The following is a 14,575-nucleotide window of genomic DNA, read 5'->3' on the forward strand; positions in this document are numbered from 1 at the left end:
AGCCTGACTAATTATTAGGATTGAGTTTAACATTTGCTGTCATTTAAATACAGATGAAGTCGCTCCATGATTCAAAGTGTCCAGCGTCCAATACAGACTACGAGCTGTTGGTTTCATATAATTATAATTATGTAAAAAAAATAGTGACAGTGTTTGAACTCGTATCATTAAAAAGGATTTAATTTTTTTTCTTTTTTTCATAATAATACAAAAATAAATTCCCAGAGGCCTTCTGCAATTAAGCCAACTGACATTCCATTCAACACGATGCTGCTCATCGGCTCCTTCGGTTGTTAGTCGGCTGGTTCAGTGGTCGGTTTGGGGATGGGGAGACAGACTGCTGAGCCTGCAGCTGCCTGCTCAGCAGTCTGTCTCCCCAGGGCAGGTCGGACATACAGACGCTCTCTGGATGTTTACTTTTTGCCAAAAACAAGAAGAGAAGAAGAAAGGAATAGTTTTATCAGTATATTGTGAATAAAATATTCTATCGATAAGGACAGACCTGTTAAAGAGGTCTGTCACTACTCGCATTGCTACAATTCATCTGTAAAACAATAAAAAAGATAAATGGTAAAATTGTGTAGATGGAAATTGCACACAGTTTGTGAATACGTCTTCCTGTAGATGCAAATTGACTGCACATGTGTGGAACATGTCCTCCAGCAGACTATAGAGTGTAACGTCAGGCCATTAATCACAACTGATGCAGCACGCCTGATTAAGAGCTTTAAATCACACTTCGAAAGCTGTATGCAGATACAGAAAGGGAGTCCATAACTGACGTCCTTTATTTCCGCCCCCCAAACCTGACCTGTGACTTAAAAGAGATTTTAGAATCCGTCCTTTAACGTCAAGCCTTCCATGATTTACAATATGGGCTCGATCTTTGCTTCTGAGCTTTGTTTTGACATACAAATTATCAAGGTATCCACTAATGCACTGTCCATTGTTCGGTCAAAAGACCGTCTCCCAACGCTTGTTCAAAACCTTATTGCCAGATGTTTAGCAAATTCTAAGAGATAAGACCAGATCACTCCACATCCTTGCCATTGACTTGATTTTAAGCTTTTAGTAATAACTTTTAAACTAAATGCACAGATCTGTGTAAAGAATTGATTTAAGGTAGATGCTATTTTTATAGCTGATATTTCCATTCCTGTATGACTCACTGACTTATTGCTCTGATCGATGGTGCAGCATTGTCTCTACAGCAAAGGTTAACATGGCAAAGAGCACACATGTTCATGGTGGTTACAAACAAAACAATGAACTCCAAGATGAGTCGTTTAGTGAATGAGACTCCTATAGTGTAACTATTAAATCAATATACAAAAGTGCTAAAAAAAAAAAAAAAATGAAGCTGCACTGAGTGACTTAGAAGATATGAAACTTCACGAGTCCTTGAAATGGACCTGAATGAACCACTTGTTTGCAGGTTAAAGAGACTGAACCAAAACAACTACCGCACACCGAGTCAGCGATTATTTTCACCTTGTTTTCATTTTCTGCACATTAACAATTTTTGACAACATTTATGTTAGTAAAGTGCTTGACAAATTTGCCTCTCACACACACACACACACACACACACACACACACACACACACACACACACACACACACACACACACACACACACACACACACACACACACACACACCCTGCACTGACACACTGATAGGAGAGAGCCACCGAGCAAGGCGCTGGGATGACCATCAGGAGCAATTTGGAGCTCAGTGTCTTGCCAAAGGACACTTCGACATGTGGACTGAGGCAGCTGGGTGACCGAACCGCCAATCCTGCAATTACTGGACAACCCGCTCTACCTCCATCACCACAGCTGCTCCGAACAACCTCCGAGTGCAACCGAGTATACTCACAACAACAAATACACTTTGAAGGCTGTTTTCTATTAAGAAATGTTCATTTGTCTGGCAAATCACAAGATGCTCACTGACAACATGTTTTTTTCCACCAAAAATGAAGTTGAACATCTACTTATAGTGACAACAGCATTATTAACGTTTCATGGTTCTCTTTTAAATGCTCACAGTACTTGGTTATAGTTCAGGCAACATGGTGGTCTGTATTCATTCAAAAAAGTCCACAGTGACGTTAAACGTAACGTGTATTTACATCTAACCAAAAGCACCACCTCGTGTCTTCCCTTGATTGAAGTGCTGGTGTTCCTGAAGTCCTGTCAACGCGGCTCTCACACACACGACATCCTCACAACTTCTGCTGCAGTTCATAAATGGTGGAGCGCAGTTTAAAAAAAAGTGCTGCGGCTGAACGTAGTCCAGCCAGTAATTATCTTTGTCAGCACAATTTCAATGTGTAATAGAATATAATTGATGCTTCATAGCCTGACTTCAGTAAAATGTTGGTCTTTTTTTTTTTAGATTTTAGGTTTAGATTTTAGATTCACTGGTTAAATTATGAATAGGATCAGTGGAACTGAAATATGTTTAGCAGCAGACATACTGAAGCCTGTCGGGGTACTATTATGGAACATTATGTACAATGTTGGATTGCATCCATCATTTATGAGCATCTCAGTGACTTCTAAGATTTTAACACACTCAGTATAACTAATGCAATACTTTTCTTGCAATGTATCTTTGATGATCACTAACGAGCGATCCAACTGAGCACCAAACATTTTTCACAGATCTGTTACAACAGGGCAAATATTCAGTACAAAGCAGACACAGACAGCTCCCACACATTCACAACATCCCAAACTTACCCACAGATACATCATCATGGCTGAACAGCTGAGTGTTTTCCCCTGCAGCACTGAGACTCCTCCTTTGCCTTGAACACAAGTTGTGCAACCTGCAGACTGCGTATCGCTCCGTCACCAGCTCACCATCAGTCACTCTGTGGCAACTCTTTTAGGATTCAGTCAATGCTTTTGACCCTTTTTTTATTATTTCCCTTTGACTTGTCTTTCTTTCTCTTCGCACCTTTTGTGTAAAATCCTGCTTAGCCACCACTTCTCTATGAGTGTGTGTTTCAGTATGCGTAAGTGTTTCAGCGTGTGTGAGAGAGAGAGTGAGAGGGAGAAGGAGTGCCTAATGACTAAATCTACTCTATGCAGCAGGAAACTACGGTGTACCACTGCACAATGAAAGCAAGAGTGGAAGAGGGAGAGAAAAGAGGAGGTGGAGAAATACACACACACACACACACACACACACACACACACACACACACACACACACACACACACACACACACACACACACACACAACTGTGTATCGCCAAATGAAGAGTAAAAAGGTGTCCTTTGCTCCATAAATCTCAGAGTCACAATTAATATAAATGTGGAATTGATGAATGGAAACATTCACACATTTGCTTTTTAAGAGAATGACATTACTGCAGTTAGATATCAATAAGCATGTAAATCATAAAAGCAAATAGTGAAGTAATTTTAATAATGAAGATTATCAATAAAAACTACTCAGTTCCACCCTCTGATACAAAGGTTTTGATTCTGAAATGTATGCTTCATGTGCTGTTGTGGCTGGTGCGACCAGACTAAGACCAGACTAAATTTCACTTTGTGTATTTGGGTCTGGAAACCCTGCATAGGGAATTGTTTGCAGTTGTTCCATCCTGTTGGGCGTAGACATCGGGTTAATTTTAACCAATCAGCATGCACCGAAACCGGCCAACACTCTGACAGGTGGCAGAGCATTTCTTCCTGACAACAGCATATTTTTTTTAATTGTTTAAATGAACGGCAGCAGCTTGACGAGCTGCTGAGCTTTTTTTCTGTTCTAGGCGCTAATCGTTCTGCATTTTTTTTACAGTCAGCAAGAGTTGAAAAATATTAACTCTGTGCTCGTCACTGTCACCAGCCATCCAATCACAGTGAAGGAGGGGCGGGACAAACGCGGTTAACCACCGACACTGATTGCTGATTGGTCCGCCCATCAGAGTTGCTCTAATGCTAATATGAGCCGAGTTGCCAGACTGTATTCACTGAAAAGAAAACTGAAGCTGTGAGCGACAGTCGGACAGACAGGCTGAAGCTGTCGCACCTCCCGCATACGATTATCAGCTTCTACCACAAAAACTGGAGCAACAGGTCCTCTTTCTTTTTACGGGAGCTTCTACTATTGTAAGCACATCATACTGGGCCGCTAACATCACAAGTCTCTTGTACAGATCAGAGTTATTTCTCAGATTATGTATAATAGTATGAAACTCTCCATATGTTTGGTGTTTTTTTTTTTTAATTCAGAAAACAACAAAGATATTATCATTGCTTATTTTATTTAATCTCACAAAATTTGGCAGGGAGTTTAAAAAAAACAAAAAACTTCTGCAAGTCGTTTTAATATCACATATTTACATTGTGCTGGCAGACAATTCAAGATTCCAAATTCAAGAGTTACCGCCATGTGTACGGTAGAATAAGAATACATCTTACTGTGCAATCCTTTTCTTCACCAGCATAAAGGGGTAGAATAAAAATATTAAGAATATTCAGAAAAATAAGAAAATATGTTGTATATGTGAGGGTGATGTGAGGAGATGTGTGTCATACAATTGAGGAGTTGCTTGCAAAGTGTAAAGAAGCAACAACTACACATGTAGTGCAATAGTAATGGCTGTTACATGTTTCTTATTGCATTATGTATCAGTGTTTATTGTGACCACATGTGCAAAAAATTCAGTCATAATGTGTCTTGTGCAATGTGGTAACAATGATGAGCATTAATTCACATTGAGCAGCAGCAATGTACAGTTCAGTTCAGTCGCAGCAGGTTGTGTGTGTGTGTGTGTGTGTGTGTGTGTGTGTGTGTGTGTGTGTGTGTGTGTGTGTGTGTGTGTGTGTGTGTGTGTGTGTGTGTGTGTGTGTGTGTGTGTGTGTGTGTGTGTGTGTGTGTGTGTGTGTACACGAGGTTAAAGCCTTTCACACAACTGGGGAGTTGTTTATGTCAGTGGGAGGAGGTGAAAGTCATTCAAAAGTCTGATGGCCTGTGGATAAAAACTGTTTGGGAGTCTTGTGGTTCTTGATTTCACACTCTTGTACCATCTCCCTGATGGTAGGAGTGTGAAGAGGCTGTGTTGGGGGTGTGATGTGTCCCTGATGATGTTGTGCAGTCTCCTGATGACTCTGGGGTGGTACATGTTCTCAAATGATGGAGAGGCTACTCCAGAGATGGCAGTTTCCGTTCTGACCGCTCTTGGTGGAACATTGTGGTCCTGTACAGAGCAGTTCCAGAACCAGACTGTGACACTGCTGGCATCATAACCCTGAAGAGGTTTTTAAGAAGTTTGGTTGGCATTTCAAACTTCTTCAGCCTTCACAAGGAATACAGAGGTTAAGTTTGTCTGATGACCCGTAATGTGCTGAGACTAAGGATCCTCACTGATGTGAATGTCAAGGACTTAAAAGCCGTTTAGCCTTTTCACCTCTGTCCCACAAATGCACAGTGGCATGTAATACACCCTTTCCTTCAACGGGTGAACAATCCTCTTCTAGATCTTGTTGGTATTTTAGGAGAGATTCTTGTCCTGGCACCAAGTCAGCGGGTCTTCCACCTCCCTTCTGAATGCTGCCTCCTCCCCCCAGTGATCAGTCCAGTGACTGCCGTATCATTTGTAGATTTGATGATACTGGTGTGTGTTTGCCACACAGTTGTATGTGAAGTCAATATAGAATAGGGTCTAACACACATCCCTGAGGCACCCCAGAGCTCATGTTTAGTGCACTGGATGTGTGATTGTCCATCCTGATTGCGGTCCAGTACACAGGCGCAGAGGATTTTCTCAGTTCAGGCATGTTGAGCTTTGTCATGAGTTTCGATGCAAAATGCTCAGGTGAAGTCTGTAAATGTAATTTTCACATAACTGTCCTACATAACTGTACGTGTGTGTTTCCAGTGTTTCTACTGGATTATGGCAAATCTTTTGAAGCACTTCATCAAAAATTTTAGTCAGAACCACAGGCCAGGTAAGTCATTGAGACAAGTCACTGCACTCTCCTTAGAAAGGGGGGACTATGGAGGTGGTCTTAAAGAAGGTGGATACTGTAGGCTGTGCAAAAACATCAGCCAGCTCTGATCAGTGAGCTCTGAGTGCACTGCCTGGGATGTTGTCTGCACCAGCCACTTTGTGTGAGTTTACTCTTTGACAGTCATACGCTGAAAACAGACGGTCATCGTGGTGGACGTCACCAGCCGTCCCCAGAACCAATAGGATGCACCGTGCCGCAACGCGTAACGACAACACAGCATGGAAAAACCATACAACGGATAAGTTGCTGATTGTCCAGGTGAAAACGGCATCATGGGTCATAATGTTGGGGATATTTCTGGACCTCGTTAGCTGTTCACTCCACTGTGACACTGCAACAGAAGAAGGAGAGGAACTGGAGCTGCAACAGGAGCAGAGAAGATGAACTGCTGTGGAGTGATGAAGTACAAAAAAAACGTTGCTCAGGGGGGATTTTTTTGTTTTTTTCAAATGGGACGGTGGTGTGATGTGTCGCTGTGTTGGTGCGTCTGGCCTAGCCGCTGCCGGTTTGGGGGTTTACACAGAAAAGAATAGGAGCGGCTGTATTGACGCGCGCCGTGCTGCGACTTTGTTTTGACTTTTACTGTCTCATTGGCTGCAGTGAGAAGCGAGTGGTGCACTCTGTGCTCTCACAGCCACTAAAACCTTCCTTAGTGTCAGTCACACACCTGTTCGTAAAGCATGTAATCAAAAAACTCTGTGCTAAGCTGTTCATGAGAGCACAACAATTGTAACAAAAAGCACTTCATGTCAACAGAAAAGCTGATCACACGTTCAGGACTATCATTCAAAAACAGTCCTGCATGAGATACTATAAAAATATTCTTTAATGTGAGTGCTATTCAGACTCTTTTTGGGGGGTGGTCAGTGGGTGGGGGTCATTTCATAATTCAGTCTTTTTCAATGTTGTGTCAGCAAAATTACATAACATATTAATGGTATCCTCTTGTTTTTTCCGATTATCAAAATGGTGCAATAGCACATTCTTCAGAAAAAGAGCTGTAGTATAACGACGGCAGGCCATTGATGTCTGAAATGATGCAAGTTTATTCTGGAAAAAAGTTAATAAAAAACTGAAAGAATGAATGACAGCTAGCCTTTAGCTCACACTATGTGGATGTATATGGTAGCAAAGTGGGTGATATGAATCAAACAAATAACCAACACCTTGTCAAATCACGTTTAGATTTTCAGATTTCTCTGTGAATTGGTGGTTGTCATTGTTAAGATTTCACATTTGTTATGTTGAATGAAAGTTTGTTTTCCTAAATCTTAAGACATGACGTTAGCGAGACAGAACGTGCTGCAGCTCTTTACTGTGCACAAATGTACGGTACAGAATGTACTTAGGCATCAAAAGCCCTTCTGGTGCTCGTAGTATTGGACGCGAGGCTCACTGTGTTGGAAATGTGGCTCTGCACCATTAAAAAGAATCCATTAGCTGCGGTAGCTGCTCCGGCCCTAATGTTAAGTGCAGGCCAATACAGGGTAGCCCCAGTTAGCCAACGGCAGGCAGGTCCTGAGCAGCCAGAAAGCCAGGCTGCCGAGGTGACCGTATGAAGGAAGCATAGCCCATTGATTACCAACAACCACGTCCAAATCGATTTCCCACACTCAGTGACACACCCACTGAAAAAACAACTCTGGTAATTGGAAGCTGCATTTTGAGAAATGTTAGCAACTCCAGCAATCATAGTCAAATCTATTCTTGGGACCAGAGCGCCTTATATCCTAGTAAAAACTTTGTTTTTTAAGTCGATGGTAATGACACCTGAATACAGAAACTGGAGGTCACTAATGTTAATCTGGGATCTGTGTGTAACTTTGCCAGAACAATATCAGTATCCATAGTTTTCTGCTCAGCCCTTCCTGATCTGACCAAATAAGTTTAGTCGCATGTCATCATTCAACTGCTGGCTGTCAAAGTGGTGCCAGCAAACGTGAACTCCACAGACAATAGGAAAACTATCCAAACCCAATGAGATCATCTTGTCTAAAGGTTTGATACCTACAAAGCCTCCAAAAGGTCACAACCCCAAAAAATGTGAGTACTTTAGCATTCACCCCACAATATATTTTGCGTTACTTAGCAATAATTTGTAATTTGCATTCCCTCGCAATGCTTCTCTTCTTCTGTTTGTCTGTTTGCACTCAGCTGCTGTGGTCTACGTGAACAGTGGTGTATCGGTCCAGTTCTGCTATAATATGCTGCCAGTTAAAGGAAACAGTCTGCAGATTCTACGGGAAGTAGAGATGATCTGACACTTTGTGATACATTTAGTGCTCATTCATTTTAAAAGGCCGATGCAGAGAGGAGACGAGCGTCTCTCCTCTACTCTTTGTTACACTCTCCATGCTTTTATATGCCGCTGTTGCCACTAGTTCTGGAGCTGCATGTTTCTGATGTGCCACCAACATGTTTATTGTTGTAAGGTTGACCTTACTATGTAAAGTACCCTGAGAGGACTTGTTGTGATTTGGTACTATTTAAAAAACATTAAATTGAACTGAATTCATCATTTCCTTAAATCGTATATAATCGAATGTGATCATCAAGTCATTACCACTGCTTTCAGAGAAGCCTTTGGTACAGACTTTAAACAATACACACAACCACCGTCACCAAAGAATAACATTTCCTTATGATGTCAATATAACACAACATTTTGTTAGCATTATGTTTCCCCCAAAACACATTTGCAGTTGAGTGTTATATATAAAGTTGAGAGTGTTTGCTGCATTTTTCTTTGCTTTGATTCAATACAATCTAAGGATGAAGAAATTATACAAAAATTAAAGCATGGACGTAACCCTACCCTGAACCTCGATAAAATTACTTTTCTGACTTTTTTAAACTGACAAATCTGTGAAATACTGAATAATTTCACCTCTTTAGACATGTCAAAATCCTTGACATAAACTCAGATATGAGTTGACTTTGTTGAAACATTAGAATATAATCAAGGAAGGCTGGTTTAAGTATATCCATGATTTTCAAGGCTTATTAGACTCTAAAAGACTGCACAGAGGATTACAATCTCATGAGACTTTAAACTACTTTAGACTGAGAGGATTTAAAAACTCATGGCAGCTTTTATTTTATTGTCCGTCTCAGTATATCCAGGTAAACAATACAATTACCAGTTCGCTTTATACAGTTATTGCTTACATCAGTATATTGCTTTGTAATGTAATGTAAGAAGGAGCTGTGTTAGGTCACCAACAGTTTTGTTGGTGTGAACAAAGAGTACAGTGGGGACAGTGGGGTCCAGTGGGGACCAGTGGGGAGCAGTGGGGGACAGTGGGGTCCAGTGGGGGCTAGTGGGGAGCAGTGGGGTCCAGTGGGGAGCAGTGGGGGCTAGTGGGGAGCAGTGGGGTCCAGTGGGGTTCAGTGGGGACCAGTCTACACACAGGTTTGAGTTTTTAACTATTTATATTTGTCTTGCCAAGCAAACCACAAGCATGCTGCCATGCCCTGCTATGAAAGGTTTTGACTTTTACATCACGTAAGACTTGGGAGGCCCCCCTGCAGACACACACTGCCCATGGTGCGTTCATGTTTGTGTAGGGACGTCAGCACAGAAAACATAATGCCAAGAGGATTTTAGAAATAAATAAAGCCGATTTAGGTTGTAAAACAAAAATAATACAAAAAAATTCATAATTACATTTTATACAATTACTTAATTCATTTTGGGGTTTTTTCATAGGTCACATAAGGTCATGGAAATGTTATAGCACATCAGTTCATGAGTGTAGAAAGAAACACACATATTATACCATTTTCACATGATGTGTAAAACGTGACTGAAAACCCTAATGTTGGAAAAAAAAAAAAAAAAAGAAGAAGCTCCACAGACCAAATAACCCAACAGAAAAAAAAAAAAAAAAGAAAAAAAAGTCAGGATCCAGTCTTTGAGTGTAATCTATTTGCTTCTCATTTCCCCTTTATCCTGAAGGAAATACTTGTTCATTTCTTTATGGCTGTGGACAATTAAAAAGAAATGAAATCGGCTGGTAGCTGTGTGTAGAGGGGATTGCAATATGATGCCATGTCATGAATAATAACACTAAGGCTGAAGTTTATTTTTAGACTCAAAGTGTACCCACAATTTAATGAGTTATGCTGCTTGGCATCAAAGCCAACGCGGGCAGCACCGACTGCTGCTCTAACTGCATGTTCTGTTTCAAGGTTTACGACTTATTTTGGAATGAAATAAAAATAAATAAAGTCCCTTTTTCTTAAATACAGAAGTGGTCTCAAAATCCCACGAGGTAAGAAGTCAGCACAGGCAAGCTCTCTAACTGTGTGTGGATACGAGTTAACTCTACCCATTCTACAAATTTCATAATGAGTCTCCCAGTTCAGTATCCTGGCTTACACGCCAAATTTACTGTGTAAATATCTTGGTCTGGGTTTGCGTCATAGGGAAATGTTCGCAGTCGTTCTGTCCTACCGGGCGAAGACTTGGGGTGAATTTCGACCATTCAGCGTTCGCCAAAACTGTCCGACACTCTGCCACTGCTGCATCTCCCTATGGCCACATCCACCAAAGCGTTTCTCCTTGAGCAAAGCGTCAGTTGTGTGACTGCATCAGCAGGTAAACCCTTGCGTCTTTGTGAACAGCCATAGATGTCTTTCAATCATTGATTAACATTCTCATTAATTGATGTAGGCAGAAACTACAAAGATCTACAAAGTTTATCATAAAATTATAACCTGAACAGTATAAAATTAAAATTTTAGCAACTTTTGGCAGACAAACACAATGCCAGCACATGCGTCTTTGTATTTATTTATTGTGAAGAACAGCGTCACTATTTTGGTTTGTTTCCTTGTACCATATATTTCTTGATTTGATTTACCTCTGATTCTAGCACATATGCTTAGCATTGTTAATTCAGTAGAAAAGTAAAAAACAATTTTTTTTTTTTTTTTTAATTGGTTTCTTGTGCCTTAAATTTCTTCTCAATTTGTTTTGTCTAGTTCAGTGTTCAACATTTTTTGGAAACATCCAAAGTATGTAAACATCATTGATGCATGTTCATTCATACATACTCGTATATAGGCACACATTCACAGAAATACAGAATATGTTAATAAATCTCAGTCAGGTATACGAGGGACAATCAAAAGGTTCTTGTTGTACAGCAGAGGTGAGTCCAGTGGTGGTAACAGCTGGAACAGGTAAGATGAGTCCAGTGGTGATAACAGCTGGAACAGGTAAGGTGAGTCCAGTGAAGGTAACAGCTGGAACAGGTAAGATGAGTCCAGTGGTGATAACAGCTGGAACAGGTAAGGTGAGTCCAGTGGTGGTAACAGCTGGAACAGGTAAGATGAGTCCAGTGGTGATAACAGCTGGAATAGGTAAGGTGAGTCCAGTGGTGGTAACAGCTGGAATAGGTAAGGTGAGTCCAGTGGTGGTAACAGCTGGAACAGATAAGGTGAGTCCAGTGAAGGTAACAGCTGGAACAGATAAGATGAGTCCAGTGGTGGTAACAGCTGGAACAGATAAGGTGAGTCCAGTGAAGGTAACAGCTGGAACAGATAAGATGAGTCCAGTGGTGGTAACAGCTGGAACAGGTAAAGTGAGTCCAGTGAAGGTAACAGCTGGAACAGGTAAGGCAAGTCCAGTGGTGGTAACAGCTGGAACAGGTAAAGTGAGTCCAGTGAAGGTAACAGCTGGAACAGATAAGATGAGTCCAGTGAAGGTAACAGCTAGAACAGGTAAAGTGAAGATGAAGTAACAGTGATAAGTGAGTCCAGTGAAGGTAACAGCTAGAACAGGTAAAGTGAGTCCAGTGAAGGTAACAGCTGGAACAGATAAGATGAGTCCAGTGAAGGTAACAGCTGGAACAGATAAGATGAGTCCAGTGAAGGTAACAGCTGGAACAGATAAGATGAGTCCAGTGAAGGTAACAGCTAGAACAGGTAAGATGAGTCCAGTGAAGGTAACAGCTGGAACAGGTAAGATGAGTCCAGTGAAGGTAACAGCTAGAACAGGTAAGATGAGTCCAGTGAAGGTAACAGCTAGAACAGGTAAGATGAGTCCAGTGAAGGTAACAGCTGGAACAGATAAGATGAGTCCAGTGAAGGTAACAGCTAGAACAGGTAAAGTGAGTCCAGTGAAGGTAACAGCTGGAACAGATAAGATGAGTCCAGTGAAGGTAACAGCTGGAACAGGTAAGATGAGTCCAGTGAAGGTAACAGCTGGAACAGGTAAGATGAGTCCAGTGAAGGTAACAGCTAGAACAGGTAAGATGAGTCCAGTGAAGGTAACAGCTGGAACAGGTAAGATGAGTCCAGTGAAGGTAACAGCTGGAACAGGTAAGATGAGTCCAGTGAAGGTAACAGCTGGAACAGGTAAGATGAGTCCAGTGAAGGTAACAGCTGGAACAGGTAAGATGAGTCCAGTGAAGGTAACAGCTAGAACAGGTAAGATGAGTCCAGTGAAGGTAACAGCTGGAACAGGTAAGATGAGTCCAGTGAAGGTAACAGCTGGAACAGGTAAGATGAGTCCAGTGAAGGTAACAGCTAGAACAGGTAAGATGAGTCCAGTGAAGGTAACAGCTGGAACAGGTAAGATGAGTCCAGTGAAGGTAACAGCTAGAACAGGTAAGATGAGTCCAGTGAAGGTAACAGCTGGAACAGGTAAGATGAGTCCAGTGAAGGTAACAGCTAGAACAGGTAAGATGAGTCCAGTGAAGGTAACAGCTGGAAGCTGGAACAGGTAAGATGAGTCCAGTGAAGGTAACAGCTGGAACAGGTAAGATGAGTCCAGTGAAGGTAACAGCTGGAACAGGTAAGATGAGTCCAGTGAAGGTAACAGCTAGAACAGGTAAAGTGAGTCCAGTGAAGGTAACAGCTGGAACAGATAAGATGAGTCCAGTGAAGGTAACAGCTGGAACAGGTAAGATGAGTCCAGTGAAGGTAACAGCTGGAACAGGTAAGATGAGTCCAGTGAAGGTAACAGCTAGAGCAGGTAAAGTGAGTCCAGTGAAGGTAACAGCTGGAACAGATAAGATGAGTCCAGTGAAGGTAACAGCTGGAACAGGTAAGGTGAGTCCAAAGTGCTACTGAGACAATGTAGAGGAAGAAATGGATGACATCGTCAGTAATATTTTTAGTAAGAAGCCACTAGTCACCCCATTCCCATTATCGTAGAAAGCAGAAAGACACCAGTTACATCATCTTTTACAAAGTATTAAACCTTGAATATTGTCACGAGGACAATGATTATTTTGCTGATGCTGACTATTGTACTTCATATTAAAGTTTATCGTTGTCCTGTATTGCTGCTTTTCATGTCTCACCCAAAATATCTCTGTTGTTGAACTAAATAATCTAAATTAAGACAGCTTTTAGACAACTATCTCAGCTAATGCAAAGTTAGCAAACTAAAGTCAGCGACAGTAAGTAAACTAGCACAGCACACTCACCTGGAGAAGACCATGGTGAACTTGATCCTGAATCATGTCGGTTGGGTTAAACAAAGATGCTCCACTTTGTGTTTCACCTCTTGGCTGAAGCTGCTGCTGTTCCTCTTGTCTCAAGTTATACAGATAAAGATGGTGGAAGGAGCCTTGTTTTTACCGGTTTTAGCCTTCTTTTAGTTCAGTCAACACGTGAGGAAATTTGGGAACCTGCACTAACTGAATCTGACACTTGTAGACTTTTTCTCAAAATCAGCCGCAGTACAAATTGGACTCGGTCCACAAACTGACAGGAAGTGATCCACAAATATGTAAAACAAGCATAACAATGGATCTAGAAACTTAATAATAAAACTTAAACTTAATATTTACAGTATAAATTATGCATATTTAAAAATGCACTGTATTTTTGTGAATATTTGTGGATGGTACACATTTGTTCCATAGTTGTGCACCATGGATTCATTCCCCTGGATCAGACTGTCAACACTGACTCCGTCTCTGGTTTCCTCAGATCTCAGGGAAATCCTTCAATGAGCTGTGGTGTGATGGCACTTTGATTCTCCTTCATGACGATGCACCTGCACACACACGTTTCTCTCCTTCCACAACCCATCACCACAACTCGCTGGAGTCCAGCTGTCTGACGTCTCTCAAAAATCGTACACAAGTTTTAATGTGTGCATTCTGCTCAAGTTTCAGGTCTACAGTGAAATCACAGATGCAGCCGTCACAAAAATGTGTAAATCAGGAGCTGATATTGATCAAGCGACATAACTTAAAATACTTAATCACAAGGGTTATAGCTTTCTTTGCTCCATTCACACAGGGGCCATCTGGAAACCTTTTGATAGACCCTGAACCTGAACCTATTTCTGTATTATTACTCCACAAGAGAATTAAGTGTATCATGAAGTGTGTACCAGTATGGAAGACTATGTAGACACACCAGCATGTAAGCATGTTTTCATATACATCCTCCTAGAGGCAGGACTTACCCTCAGCTGCTCTTGCTCGCTGCTCATTAGTTGGCCTGAAATCAACATGGGAAGAAACAATTAGCTGTTGACTGTGACCACAATCCTTAAAGGCTCTCTTCAGCA

The 14,575-nt window shown here is 41.4% G+C and overlaps 1 protein-coding gene across 5 annotated transcripts in view; it reads right to left on the reverse strand.

The window, feature by feature from the left end:
- The window catches only part of LOC138627515 (RNA binding protein fox-1 homolog 1-like), a 298,993-nt gene that overhangs the window by 166,350 nt on the left and 118,068 nt on the right, over positions 1-14,575 (reverse strand). For 2 of the 5 annotated variants that reach the window (XM_069709909.1, XM_069709908.1), the window contains one exon: positions 14,471-14,505. The exons of 2 other annotated variants lie outside the window; for them this stretch is intronic. In XM_069709909.1, the coding sequence (XP_069566010.1) occupies positions 14,471-14,497 (27 nt within the window). In that variant the 5' untranslated portion in view covers positions 14,498-14,505. Of the gene's footprint in view, positions 1-2,750; positions 2,965-14,470; positions 14,506-14,575 lie in introns of those variants that run through there. One more of the 5 variants, XM_069709910.1, reaches the window with a different exon arrangement.

The sequence above is a fragment of the Brachyistius frenatus genome, unplaced genomic scaffold (genome assembly GCF_029030835.1).
Source record: "Brachyistius frenatus isolate BFR_SWC_R1_liver_20210118 unplaced genomic scaffold, ASM2903083v1 Contig_87, whole genome shotgun sequence".
Lineage (NCBI taxonomy): Eukaryota > Metazoa > Chordata > Actinopteri > Embiotocidae > Brachyistius > Brachyistius frenatus.